General features: G+C 39.7%; 1 protein-coding gene across 12 annotated transcripts in view; it reads right to left on the bottom strand.

Moving 5' to 3' along the window:
- ARMC8 (armadillo repeat containing 8) overlaps positions 1 to 15,385 on the bottom strand; it is a 60,488-nt gene that overhangs the window by 40,779 nt on the left and 4,324 nt on the right. For 4 of the 12 annotated variants that reach the window (XR_005862087.2, XM_015291328.4, XM_046898344.1 and 1 more), the window contains one exon: positions 2,642 to 2,713. The exons of 3 other annotated variants lie outside the window; for them this stretch is intronic. Coding sequence is in view for 8 of the 9 variants with exons in the window: in XM_015291328.4 (XP_015146814.1) it covers positions 2,642 to 2,713 (72 nt within the window). In the remaining variant the exon portion in view is untranslated. Of the gene's footprint in view, positions 1 to 2,641; positions 2,714 to 6,642; positions 7,219 to 7,520; positions 7,645 to 15,187; positions 15,291 to 15,385 lie in introns of all 12 variants that reach the window. 5 more of the 12 variants (XM_046898348.1, XM_046898347.1, XM_040705499.2 and 2 more) reach the window with 3 other exon arrangements.

A 15,385-nucleotide genomic window follows, 5' to 3' on the forward strand; every position in this document is an offset into this window, starting at 1 on the left:
TCACAAAGAAGCACTACCTTAAAGAAACTAATGATGGATTTAGAACGAAATACTCAGTCAAGTATTAATATGTCCTGTCTGTACAGGAGATGATCCTGTCAAGCAGATATTTGCATTCCTAGCTAAGTGTGGCTCTCCATTAAGAGAAGCATTATAAAAGACAACAATTAAAAGGACTCCTAGAACAAGTACTTAAACTCAAGGACAACCCCAAGCAAAAACTTCAATTGCTTTTGTTTTTCTTAGCATCCTCTTCAGAGCAAACAATCAGGAAATGACCAAAGGTCATATTGACTTTGAAAGGTACAAAGAGAATGCCATTTAATTGGTACACCTGTCTCCCTTTTTTTTTAAAAGATAACACCAATAAGCAATAAGCTCATGAACACATGTGGCCACCGACCTACAATTAAAGCAATTCTGCTATTCTTCCCCAGCATTTTTCCAGGTGTGGAGATCTTTGAAGGACTTCACACTTTTTTCCAATGAACTAGCAGTCTGATATGTTCAAGTAGGTGTTATTCACACAAGCCATTAGTACGTGGCCCACTTTCAAACAAAAGATACTTCCTTGGCTTTTCCAAACCTCATATTGATCTGTATTAACATGTAAACACACCGTTTTCTTTTGCACTAAGTGACAGAAACATGAAGAGGCTCTTTGGATCTAAATGATTTCTTCTGATCACATGAAAACTTGCTGAAGGAACACTTGGGGAAGCAGAGAAGAAAAAATAAATGTGTAAGCAAGAAGTTGAACCACAGGAAAAAGTAGCAGCAGCAGCAGCATTCTATCAATTCCCATGTCATTATAGAAAAGAATTAACTCCCCTTGGGAGACTGCAATCTAACCGAAAAAAGCAAAACCACAGTTAACTTTGCAGAGGAGACTTAGAGCAAAGAATTAAAGCTTCTTTATATCTATGCTTATTGGGGCAAAGTTTGACCTTACAAACTGGATTTACAATTTTCCTGTTCAGTTTCTTTTAGTTTCAGTGGTCATTTCATGAATGAAGAGGCACATCTAAAAAAGACAGATTCCCATCACCTTGCTAGAGAAAACAGGAGTTCTCCAAGACAAACGGTCTGTAATCTATTTGGGTCTGTCTGCAACACCCTGAGGAAACTCTACAGCCTTCAGAAAGGCACCCACAGGTGGATAATGTCGCAACATTTTACCAGTAAGAGTTGTCTTTTCCTCACAAAATCCTATTCAATTTATGTTCTTCTCCATACACCCAGTCTGAAAAGCTTTGGCACTGGAATTCTTGTCATTTGAGGATAACTTGTACTGAAGTGAAAGCAGACATGACCATTTACCTTCTAAGATTTCCGAAACACAGTCCTGTCTTTGCATTAGTAGGTTACCATGTAATTTACTTGGAAAGCCAGAAGATATTTACAGAAAAAAAGTGTGTATTTTCATTATTGGGCATAGAACAAGTAAAATGAGGAAGCTCAATAACGGAAAGAACACAAAGTCCTACAAAATTTAAGAAAAGGCAAATTCTAGATTTACAGGTTGGAGAGCCTGTTTGTTTTTTGTTGTGGGTGGGTTTTTTTTGTTTTTTTTTTTTAATTGGAAGCAAAAGAATAAATAATAGTTGGAAGGATCCCTTCGGTCTGTTGGAGGAAAAAAATAAAGTATTCTTTAAAGTCTGCACAAGCTTCATCAAATGCCCACTTCGATCTTCACACATCATGGAAAGTCTTCTCTTCGCCCACTTGTTTTCAGTCAGAGCTGAAGATAATCCAGCAGGTTTTGGAGAGTGGGTTTCCCCACAGCTAACTCTTAGGGAACTGAAGGGCTAGCCTTGACACAAAACTTAATCTGTAAATGAAGACATTCCCTGGGAAAAAATCAAAATAAAATGCCAAGTGAGAAGAAGCTGCCTCAAGCAGAACAATTGGGGACCAAGTTGCCATTTAAGCAGAAGGATCACAGGTAGGTCCCATACTGCTAGCACAAGTAATGCAACGCTCAGAGCTTTCCTCCTCTGCTGCTGCAAGTTGTAGCTGAAAGCAAGCTGGAGGAGAAGAGGTGTGAAATGAAAGCCTTAGTGAGCAATCCAGTAGCTGCAGTTATCTGTTACATGTACTACTGAAATCAGGGTCCAGAAAAGGTTAACAACAGCTGAAGCAGTAACCCAGCAATAAAGCACGAACAAAGATTTTAAATCCATTGGAGCAGATGGAGAAGAGAATCAAATTATCTCAGATGTTTATTTATCATTTTAAATTATACTTGTAACAGCCTTACGCATTTTAACCCGTGAACTCACCAGACAATCGGCTGAAGAACAGGACTGAGATACAACCACTTTCATCTACCATTAATATTATCAACGTTGAAAAAATTATGTATTTCATTCCTAAACTGATAACGTTTGATTAAACATTAAAAAAAAAAAATCTCCAAAACTACCTTAAGGAACCCTGTGAAATTCTAAATTAAAAGCATTACTCAACAGCCTGTGCTGTAATACATGAGATTAACACACATTTCAAGTCTCTCAGTTACATTAGAAAAACTGTGCAGTCAGCTACAATCAAAATTAAAACAAAAAGGTGCCTGTGATCTAAGGATCACTATTCCAGACCTGTTGTGAGTCAGTGAAAAGGAGAGTAGCAAAGGACATACCTTGGAACTGCTCCCAAAACAATCAAGTTGGCTTTTTGTTTGTTGTTTCCAATTACAGCATTTTTCATATCTCTGTAAATCCAGAAAGAAAAACAAACCCTGGTAAATTATGCTGAGGTACTGAGGGCTTAAATCTATAGAATTTACTATTTCCATGAAGGCTTATCAAATACTTTTTCACATCTCCATGCCTCACCTGCAGGACGGTGCTTAAGGGCACAGTTTCCACAGCCCACAGATAAACACCCCAGAACTCCAGAATTCTGTTACATCCCAGCTTATGCAAGCAAGCAAAATCCCACACCATCTCACATGCATAGCAAACATGAAGAAGTTCTCATTACTAAACAAAATTAGACAGACTGGTTCTTTGTGCCCATACATTCATTAGACTTCATAAAAACAAAAACCACACATCTGTATCTCAAAATCCAGGGAACAAAGCTGGAACACAACCACTTTCCTGTCTGTGCATTAGGGTAGGGTTAACTGCAATACAGGTATTTGTACCATGGTAAGGAACAAGGAGAGCATTTTGGAAAGCAAACACTGCTTCTGCACACTACCAAGTCCTACAGGAATGTGTGGTTTGCAACCTTACTGCTCAGAAAATTGTTACTAAAAATTGTACACTATTAAACATCACCTTTTTTTAAAGTATCTTTCCCCCTATATGTGAATACATGGAATATATATGAACATCCAGAGAATCTGAAAGAAAGCATTATGACTGGTTTTGGGAAATCAAGATGACACATTTCTAGGAAAGCTTTCAGCTGTATGGACTTTATAAAACCAGGGGGAGAAGGAAGCTCAAATTAAGATAATGTTTTACCAACAAATCACAAAGTTGCTAAAACAATAAATGTATGCACATAGTTCATTCAAATCATTTGTGAACTTCAGTGGTTGCTTCAGTCTATGCCTGCAAAGACAATGGAGCAGATCCTCCTGAAAACTCCATTAAGGCACACACAGGATGAGGAGCTAATCCAGCACTGCAAGCAAAGCTTCAGCTGAGGCAGATCAAGCCTGACCAATCTGGTGGCCTTCAATGATGGACTGATGGCTTCATTAGACAAAGTTAGAACAACTGACATAATCTACCTGGATTTCTGCAAGGCCTGTGATAGAATCCCACATCGCATTCTTCTCTCTAAATTGAAAAGATACGAATTTGAAGGCTGGACTATTTGGTGAATGAAGTACTGGTTGGATGGTTGCAGTCAGAAGATAGGTCAGCAGCTCTACATCCAGGGGCAGACAGGTGATGAGTGGTGTCCCCCAGGGGTCCATCTTGGGACCAGTGCTCTTTAACATCTTTCTCAAAGACAGAGACATTGGAATTGAGTACATCCTCAGCAAGTTTGGAGATGACACTAAGATGAGTGGTGCAGTTGATAAAACAGAAAGAAGAGATGGCATCCAAAGGGACCTGGACAGGCTTGAAAAGCAGGCCCATGCAAACCTAGTAAGATTCAACAAGGTGAGGTGAAAAGTATTGCACTTGGGCTGAGGCAATTTGCCTACATTACATACAGATATGCCTACAGATATGTCAACATATTAAGACAAGAACTGATTGAGAGCAACCCTGCTCAGGAGGACTTGGGAGTCTCAGTGGACAAGAAGCTGTACATGAGCCAGCAGTGTGCTCTTGCAGCTTGGAAGGCCAACAGTACCCTGGGCTGCATCAACAGAGGGGCTGACAGCAGGGAGAGGGAGGGGATCATCCCTCTATGCTCTGCTCTGATGAGTCGCCATCTGCAGTATTGCATCCAGGTCTGGGACCCCCAGCACAAAAAAGACATGAACCTGTTGGAGTGGGTCAGAGGAGGGCTAGGAAGATGTTCAGGGGGCTGGAGGACCTCTCCTAGGAAGAAAGGGTGAGGAATTCGGGTTTGTTTAGCTTGGAGAAGCAAAAATTCCAGGGAGAGCTCACTGCAGCCTTTCAGTGCTTGAAAGGGAGCTTACAACAGGAAGGAGACCAACTTTTTACATATTCCAATTGTAATAGGACAAGGGGGAATGGTTTTAAACAAAGAGGGGGGAGGACTCAGATTAGATGTTACATGTAAAGAGTCGTGAGGTACTGGCACAGGATGCCCAGAGAAACTGTGGATGCCTCAACCCTGAGGGTGTTCAAGGCCAGGTCTGATGCGGCCTTGGGCAACCTGCTCTGGCAGGTGGCAACCCTGCTACAGCAGGGAGGTTGAAACTAGATGATCGTTAAGGTCCCTTCCAATCCAACTCAACCTACTCTATGATTCTATGACTGTTGCACTACATGACTTTGACTTGCCGTCTGCAAATTTTAAGAGATTTAGGGTAGCACAGTTGTTCCTGAAGACCCACCTTGTTTTGCATGAACAAACCACTAACAGGTCTTACAGACTAAATTGGAAACTTCCACTGCAAAAAGAAGCTGACCCAAGTGTTCTACTCAATTCACTTGTTCCAAAAAACTTCATTAAAGCAGGCAACGTCTGGACTGGTGTAAACAGAGCCTTTATAAACCTCAATTAGTGACAGGTAATTGACAGTTCTTCCTGAAGTATTTCTCCATGTGACTCATTCCCCTGTTGCATTCAGTTACATTGCCACAGAAGAGAACTCTAGGAATTATAAACAAGTGAAAGCATGGTAAATTCTTAAGTTTGGCTAGAGATACTGGAGCTCCAGAAAGGAAGCAGTACTGAAAGCAGACTGAACTCCAAACAGCAGTCCAGTCTAACTCCTAAAACAAGTAGAGACAGAAAGCTACTCAACTTGTCAAGTGAAACACTATTACTACAAGTCTGCTTACAGCTCACAGTTTTACAAAGCTAAGCATCAGCAGATAACATTGGACTACTATGTTACATCTCAAATAAACTTGGTGAATTTGTATCTCTTAACAGGATGTTGAGAAAAAATAGCAAAAAGAGATGACTGGCAAAGCAGGAAATCCCCCCAGAATCAAAGGCTCCACTAAACTCAAACTGTACTCCAGTGGTTCCTACACTAAAGATTCAATTCAAAGTTAGTTCTTTGTTATTTCTCAAGATTTTTAAAGAAGAGTACTTACAAAACAACTGCAGAAGCAACACGGTGGATGTTTGAAAGGAATTTCAATGGTAGAACAGATGAGCTAAGTCCAAGTACTAAGCTGCTTTGGCCACACCAGGACTTGTGATCACTACTCAGCTTGAAGTCATCAGAAAGGCTAGCTGCATCATGTCACATGCCCACGAGAAGCAAAAGAGAAAGCACTTGCAAAGCACTCCAAAGAATCCTGAGACTAGATGCACTGAAGTGCCAAGCAATCTGTTTCTGGTGACATTTTAATGCCCTGCTCAGGTGATTGTACACATTATTTCAGATATCACAAGACCCTTTTGTGCCTCCTGTACTAACTCCACAATAGAACAGCTTGCTAACTCCATACTCATTTAATACATAATAAGTATTAGCTATCAGAATTTGATTTGAGGTCCCTTTAAGAAGTGGCATGAAGACAGCCAAGCTCTATAATTTAGAGGTTTAGAGAAGTCACAGTCCCAACACGTATAGGATTCAGATGAGTTTCTCCATCACAGCTCGTAAAGTTCCTCAGAAAGGTCACAATGGGTAGACAAGAAACTGAGATACTTGTCTGAGACAAACCCAACACAAGTTCAAGGAGTTTCAACATATAATTAAGTATCTTCAAACTCATAACCAGACCTAAAACTGTCACACCTAGGACTTGGAAAAGATCACCAAGTTTGCATGCACTGTGTCTTGGTACTCTCAAGTTATGCATCTCTTCAAATTTGCTACTAATAAAAATGAGCCTAATTATACAGGCAAAAAACAAACAAACAAAAAAAAAAACCCAGGAAAATATGGAAACAAAAAATATTCCTAGAATGCTGTAATCCAAAGTTGAGCAGTAGAATTTTATTTGGTTCATTATGCAAAATAATTATACAACTTCATTTTATGTTTCATAGAGATTTTCCCAATCAGGAACTACTCACCATAGAAAGCAAAGAAGTGCTATGTATTATCTTGATCTTTGAGGTACTTGGAGAACCACACAACCTGAAGCACCTGAGAATAACTCCCTTAAATAAAAACATCATCTCTAGCAAGTCTGAACTTGACTGACTTCTGATCCAAGAAGATAGGAGACTCATCCAAGAAGAAAGAGTAATGAAGTTCTTAACCTTCGAAGTGAGGTAACTAAGAAACATCAGAGATGTGCAGTCCAAAACTGGATATCCACTTTACTTTCAAGTATCATGTACACTGCTCCCACTTTTTAATATGAACAGGTCCTTGAAAGAAAGAGGAAGGAAAGAGCAGCAAGAACAATTACAAAGAGAATTTCAAAAGAACAACTAAGCCTGTAGTGACTCTGGGCATCACCTGCGTGAACACCATGATCCAGAAGAGAAAGACATACAGACTTCCCAAAAGACTTCCAAGCTCTCAGGTAATTTACCAACATGCTGTCAGGCAGCAGTGGAGCATGAGCAGCTTCAGAAGAAAAGAATATATGCATGTAAGATCAGTGTTTCCATTGGCTCTCCAATCCAATCCATTCTATGATTCTACACAGGAAGAAAAAAACCAACCATGAAGTTTCCATATGAAAGAAGTTGTAAGATACTTCTGAGGTGGGATTTTATGTGCTCTTTTCTGTCTTTTTTAATATTCTGTGTATCAAAATCTTATATTTTACATTCAAACTCATTTAATAATTTGAATTACAATTAATTTTAATGCATGGATTTACAGTCTGATACATGATATATATGCCTACATTTACTGCAATGAAAGGAAAATATTTATGTGAAAAATAGTCATGAAGGATATGTAGACTGCCAAAAAATGTGAAGATGTCCGAACTAACCTCTTGTAAATACTTCTTCCTTAAGTGCTACATCAGCTTGCTCCATCTCTTTCTGCTTTGTAAATCAATCAGAATACAGTTCCATCAATTCAATCCTGTGATAATTCACTTTGAAGTTATAAAACTACGTAGAAATTGAAAAAACAGAAATACTTATTTTCTGCTTCCAAACTGTTGGAAAGGGGAACAAAAGTTACAAGGTGAGGTTTATCAACTCTAACTATCTTTTAAAACACAGCAACACAGAAATAATCTGTTCAATTAATCTGCTACAAACAGCACTTTTAAGGTGCAGCCTATGCTAGTTTAGTGGGTACATGAGCACAGAATGATTGTCTACAGTATTTCAGAAGTATATAAAAAGATAATTTCAATCCAAATGCAGTTGGATAGAAGTTACAAAGTGAACTAAATTGCCAACGTTATATGAAAGCACTTTTGTTCTGATTCTTAAAGCCAGATCTAACCCACTTTGGGCAAACAAGAAGCAGTAACAAACACTATAAGACATGTGAGTAGTGAGAAAATTAGCATTCTAGTTCAACATGCCATGGAGTTTACTCTCATTTGGGACTCTCTGAACAGGCATGAGTTCACTTCCCAGCTGAGAAAGAACAGACCTCTAAAGCATTCCCATCAAGCCCTGATAGCAGCATCTCTTCTGCAAAAGAGATCATGTGAAAACAACATGAGTACACCAATCCCCAGCGAGACTTCCTTATCCACATTTTTAATTGAACACAAACAGAAGTAGTTTTTAAAATGTTATAGGAAGTCCTGGAAACCACCTTCTTGCAAAGCAACACTACATAGCTTGGAACAAGCTAGAATGACTTGATGAGGAATGACAGAGGAGAGAACAAAATGAACAATCTCTGTATTTTGTTATCTTGTGTGTTCTGAAAACAGAGTAGGTAACCATATTTAAGATGTTCCCACCCAGAGAATAATATTCAACATGAGGTGAACAATGACAAAAGGAAAAACAGTCCAAGAAACTTTAAGCCAGCACATTTAGTTCCAATATGGAATAATTACAAAAGATTTTTAAAGGATTAAGTATACAGGAGAAGCATCCAACGCAATGTGTTGTGAGATCAGAACATTTATCTACCAAAAGCAGAGCATTTGGATGAAGCAGGATATCTGTCTGGTAGGGTTTTCAAAAACCCAAAATGTAAATACCAAAAAGGCTGGAATATCTGCAGCAGATACAAGGAGACAGCTACATTAAAAACTGCCTGCTGCAAGCTCAGGACAGTTTCTAAGTTGTGGTATCATGGAAGCAAAAGCCAACATAGGTGGACCTGAGTCAGAAACCCACTGTCGGGCTAAGGTTCTGACATCTGTGCTTTCTCCAGCTTCCACCTTCTCTTCCTTTCCCCTTCTTCCTCCTCTCCCACTTCAATGGTCAGATGCAAAATAATCAACAGGAATTAATTACAAATTTTACATGTTAAAATGCCCATCATTATTTCGCTGATTAATGTCTACAGTGGATAGTACTAAAGCTTGAACATCTGTTAAATGTCCAATAAAGTACTAAAAGCTCCTGCCAACTGCTGTATATCACTGAAATCAGCTTATTTTTGAAGGTAAGGATCAAGCTGAGAAGTGAGATTTCAATCTTTCTAACCTCAATTGAAAAACAAGATAATTTTACAGTAAAGAACAATATAGCACATAAATGTACTTACTGTTACTCAACTTTGTGTTTTAACACTTAGAAACCGTTACACAATTAACACAGCACAAACTAAACAAACACAAGGAAACCCCAAAACCATGGTTGTTCCCAATCTTCATTCTGTACTGTCAGACACTGTATAAAATTAGTGCTGTAGAAATTAGCAAATTGCTACAGTTACAGCAATACAGGACATAGATAATGCTAAAAGCAATCACTTCATCAGCCTTCTCCACATCACACCGCAGAAACCCTTAAACTCCTACCTAAAGTATCCCGTTTGAAGAAGCAACTTACCTTGTCATGTTTTCTTGCCAATGAAAGTACCACACAGAAAAGGGAGCTGTTTCAATGACCCACATCTATCATTAGAAATATCCATACCTTACTCCTGCTCTGAACCTATCTCAGTTTCCAGCACTTGTTGCCTTTGTGTGTGTGACTGAAGAGTCTTCTCAATCAATTTTTGCTGCCAATAGAAGAGTCTAACCCAGTCAACTCACCAGTCTGATATAAAAGGCTAGAATCATTTGAGCACCTTTGTCTAGTTTCAACTTATCTTCCTTTCAGATCTCTAGGTTCACCGACAAACCAGGAGATGCTGCTTTTCCCACCTCTCAAGTCTGTTTTCTTGTCTCATCCTTTGCACTGGCAATCATGCTCCAAGTTGGATGAGAACATTAGTCAACTGAAAAATTGCCTACTCAACCTTGAGAATGACACATCTCAAATTGCATATGCTTGAGGTCAGCAGCAGATGAGAGCTTAGCCAGCTTTTTTAGATTAGCTTTTTAAATAGAAAAACCGCCACAGAAGCGATTATCAGTGCTCCGTATCATCGGCATTTTAGCTTTGGAACACTTCTCCTCTATTTAAACTAGGTTGCAAAAGTAAAGAATTATCTGAAGAGGCATGGAGAAAAACGGTTGCACCTGAACACGGACTCCTTGAAACAGACCCTCTATTCTGTGATGGAGAATGGCCCTTCTTGAGCTACAAGACTCACATACCAGAAGCACTGCTGTTGCTTCAAACACCTGACCCAAACCATCAAACACATAGGTCACTCTGTTCCTCCTCCTATTTTAAAACCACCATTCATTATCAAGATAATGTTGTCTGCCACAAGTCATTCACACAGAGAAAACTTAAGATTCATTCAGCACAGGAAAATATCTTAAAATGATCTTCAAGCCCCTGCTTACCTGCTCTCAGAGACGTGCACATTAACAGTGTACCACACTGTCCCCATTAACTTAGGCCAGCAATCACCAAAAGATCGACAAAATCTGTTCACTTGACATGGCTACTATTTATTAGATAGCAGCCTCAAATCTTTCCTGCATTGAAGTATAGCCTCAATTTTTAGCTCCAAACATCCATCAGCTGACCGAGTGTACTGGCCTCTGTATGCATTAGGCATGCCTCCATTTCCTTTTTCAAAGGAGAGACAGTAAGCAATCACTAAAACAAAACAAATTCACAGTTCACGAATACTAAAACTTTCCCATTCTATGTCTGGGGGATAATTACTGGATGTTTCAGACAACGCGTGTTGGAAGCATGTTTGCAATTTCACCAGCTAGCCCTCCTGCTACCTTTCCTTTCCCAACAGAGGAAAAAAATAAATCCCAATATATTTCAATCATCAGGTGAGCACTAGCAGAACAGCATACATACTAAAACCATTTTAATCAGCCGGTAGGCAAATACATGTAAATGGAGTTCTATCCTTTGAATGCTGCTAGAAATGTTGACCTCTAACAAGGAGATAACCTGAAGGAATGCAGTTTCGTGCTGCAAGCTAAAAATGAGCCTGTTTTGAAAGGAAAGGGAACTATTTTTAATGCTGACTCTGATCAATATGAAACACAATTGTAGAACAAAAATCAAATACCAAATATTAAGCATCACAAACTCAGTAGCACTGCTGATTTTATGGCACACGCTTCTCTCAAGCCCAAATTATAGCTGACTCTTAACTCCCCTACACTCCCAAAGGGCACGGTGTGACTATTTCTCCCTACTCTGCCTACTATATTTCTCTCCCTTACAACCATCTCTCCTCTGCAGTTGTCCAACAGATAAGTAACAAGTTAAAATCTGAACAACCTAAGCATTCAACTACTGTGCTGAGCCTAAAGGTCACCACTCAGACCTTGAGATCTTTGTGAACAATACTCAAGTGCCTCCTGCTCTCCAGCTACATCAGTTAGTCTGATGGAAGGTGCCTCTCCCCTTATCCTGCTTACAGCCTGCAACCATCGGTGTGACAGTACTACACCTCACAAGTTGGCATCTAGAGTGCAGTTTTGGAGGAGTTCCTGACAGCAGTGCTGAAACAGATTCATTGTCAGTGCTGTGAGTAGCAACAGCAAGGTTTGAAACATTAAACAACCCTCTTAGTCTGATTACTTCTAGCCAAATGCAACAGGCATACTTGATTTCCTATAATATAGTCCACCTCTAGGGTTTAGACCAGAAGTTACAAAATTCATTAGAAAACTTCAGTGCTATGCATTTGTACCTTTTGTTGTAACAAAAAACAAGTGCAAATGGACAAAAAAATTCTAAGATAAAGTCTTTATTATAGCTTCATTTCTTCCCTACATATCTACATTATATTTCCACCTGACTCTACAAAAGCTACAATACTGAAAACCACTCTTCCCAGAACACAACTTCATTCCCAAACAACGTTTGAGGAGCTTTCATTTTCAGCCTCCATCACTCTGAAAAACTTGCCTGCCTACTACATTCCTCAGATTACCTCCTGAAGGGGAACACTGAAACAGGGCACTGCTCCCAGCTCCCTTTCACCCTCACCTAAACCTGCTCAAAATTCCCTGCCAGATTCCACAACCTAAAGAACAGGCATCCCATTTCCAGGCCACAGAGAGCCTATCTTGCAGCTCAAGAACTGCAGCACCAGGAGTCAGGAGCCTCTTCCCTCGGTGCGTGAATGATGCTAAACAAAACACTTCAAAGATTACATAATTCATCGATGAAAGTCCTGACCTGAAGATTACACCTGAAAGTTTCACACTATATTTGAAAGAATATCTGTTTATCACAGAGTACCACACCAAGTAGGTCAACTGATTGGATTGAAAACGTACAGAGGCAAAGCGTAACAGGAACAGCCCTCTAAAAGCTCATCTGCTCTCACAGAATCCTTCAGGTGAAAACCGAGGCAAAGATGTATGCGAAGAACAAAACATGACTCCTGCAGAAAACTCAAGTCCAGAACTGCCCAGTAAGAGATGGCAAATGTGACTGCGTACACTTTGGATGTGCTGTTCATCCCTTAGAATGACAGGGCAGTAAGAACAAGAGGCAGAAGTAGGCTTTTGGCACCAGGCTGATGGGCTTCTTGGTGTTCCATTGGAGATAGAATTCCCTCTCTTCCACCCCATCAAACAGCCGTTCACATTTCACACAGCTATCCCTGCAGGCACGTGTGATTATTTTATAGTCACTTAATCATGCCTAGAACACTTTTTCAAATCCAAGAATAAACAAATGAAAAAGATGGCTGTAATAAACACAGTTTGAGGTGTTCCAATTTCCAGTTTCAAAGCAACTGCCCACAAGAGATGCAAGATAGGTCCCGCAAGAGCAGTGTTACTACTTAAAATAGAAGCTCTGTTTTCCCAGCCTCTGACTGCCTTCTGGTAGCTTCTGTTTGAAGAAGGCAGAATCATCCTCAGCCAAACACAAGTACCAGTCCACTGCCCCTCAGAGGAGCTTTTAACAGATAACTGATTTTCCATACCAAGACTTACACTAGGTTAGCCCAACTACATTTTGGTTGTACCAAAATATCATTTTCACAGTCTTCAGAATACCAAGTATATCAATTCACCACCACGACGCCGTCAGCCTAAGCTGTAGGGACCCCAACACATAACTCTCTGATTCAAAGTGGCCCACAAGTTCTGATCCACAGCCAACCCCTGCACATTCCATATCAAAAACACTTTCTCAGACACTCACAATCATACTGTGTGGGAAACATATATATAAAAAATTAAATATACTGCATAGATCTGTACCACTATTCCCACCAGAGCACTGTACATGGTTACCAGGGAAAAAGGAAGATACTGTAAGCATACGCTTTGACAGTGGTTCTTTAGCACCCAGCACTACTCCTGTAGGGCTCTCCTTCATTTTCCTGAGAAATAAAATGTTCGTGCAAGTTTGGAAAATGCTTGTCTAGTAACTCCAGCTGCCTGGGTTAAGCACATCCAAAAAGGATAGACACAGCAGTAGCATGGGAATCCTCAGCCCACCACAATGACTATTTACAAGACTTACAAGATGACACCCTAAGATTGCTAAGGGGAACAGCCTGATGAGAAACAGTTGGGACCTTGAGTAAGCCAGATTTCTCAGAAAGAATGCTCCTTTAAAAATCAGCCACTGAGATGGCATTTGCATCACCCTCTAAAATGATAAACTGCTTCTTTGAAGACATCACACTAACTGTAAGCATGACAAAACATCTCTCAAACAAATCTCTGACCAGCAAAGAAATTAGCAGGCAGAAATAGGCATCAGTCTCGCATTTGAACAAACTGGTCCTGAGATTAAGAATGGGTGAAAAGCAGACGGTAGTCTAAAATGCTGCCACACAGCAAAGCGCAAACTGTTGTCACAGCAAGCATTCTGCGATGGAGCTCTTAAAACAACACAGAAATTTACAGAGCTATCTACATTCTGCTCCTCTGCCAACAATGATGGAGTATTTAGGAGAACTTCTGACAGAACACAGTCTTTAATCACTTAAAACAGCAGCTCGGAGTAGTCTGTGGATTCTCAACACTAAATACGTTCAGTAGCTGCTTACCTGACATTATTGCTGACCTTGCCAAATGCAGGCAAAGCGCATCTGAGAAAATGTGAACTGCAGGGCAGTAACATAGAAGATTAAAGGTTTAGAAGAGCACTTAAGTAGACACAAAGCAAACCTGTAAGACCTCTCAAGAATAAGCATAGACTCAATGTACAGCTTACATTTACAGAAGGAAACTACAACCTTAAGCTTCCTCATTTATAAAGGTGAATACACACACTTCCACACAGATGTGGATATGTAGAAATGGGCCTTGCACATTTTCAACAGTTCTCCACCAGCTACAGTAAAAGGCTGTAGTCAGCCTTGTAACAAATCCCAAAGTTCCAAACCCTGAACTGAAGTCACCAATTTACAGACAGGTACACACAATTCTCTCCTTCCAAACTATTAATATCAAGATGAAAATAATAGAAATGATGCAAACAAAAGTTCCATGTAAAATTGGACCATGGTTTCTCACTTCTCCCATGAAGAGGAAAGCCCTGGCCAGGCACAACCTTGCTGTGTGGGCAAAAGACAGTTCTGAACATTACCTCTCTGACAACTCATGGAAAAAAAAAAAAAAAAGTGATGAGATCTGGTAGTTTATATATCTTCAGAATATGTAATTATAAGCTTTCTCCATTTACAAGACCACAACTGAATTGGCATGATTTTCAAGTCCAGGAAGCATTTAGCTGTATTTTACCTTTATCAAACCTTATTCAGAAATTCCTTTTCATTAAAATATAAAAGGATGCAATTAGAAGAAAGCCCCAAGCCCAGGTTACTCATTCAAGTTTCTTTAATAGCATATGAAAAACAGAGCTACTGTAACTAAAAACAATCTGCAGAAACAAAGCCTCTTAAGACAGCCCTTTCTGATCCTTGATATTCATACAGTCCCATCAATCAAAATAAAAATCTAGGTCATCCATACTTTCAGCCAGGATGCAGGAGAAAAAAAAAGCAGCACGTCTTAGGAAACAAAGATTTTCAGTGAATTCCACAGAATACTTGGTAGAGCTTCTGAAACACATCTCTTCCACCACAACACCCTTTTCCACCCCACCTCACCCCCCATATCTGTTAATTCCAACTTGGACACGTTTTCAGATATTTTTCATACATTTTTCATACCTCAAGGCAAAGGAAGAAGGACAAAGCTGTATTTTTCTGCCCAAAAAGAATCTTGGACTGAGGCTTCCTTATATCTTCAATTGGACTGCATCACACCCATCCACTAATTGGAAAATAAACCCATCACAAAGGATTTGTTTAACATCAAGAAAGATGTACTCTCAGAAGCAGATTTTTAATCAGAGTAACAAATTTAGC

This window comes from Gallus gallus, chromosome 9 (assembly GCF_016699485.2).
Source record: "Gallus gallus isolate bGalGal1 chromosome 9, bGalGal1.mat.broiler.GRCg7b, whole genome shotgun sequence".
NCBI classification, from domain to species: Eukaryota; Metazoa; Chordata; class Aves; order Galliformes; family Phasianidae; genus Gallus; species Gallus gallus.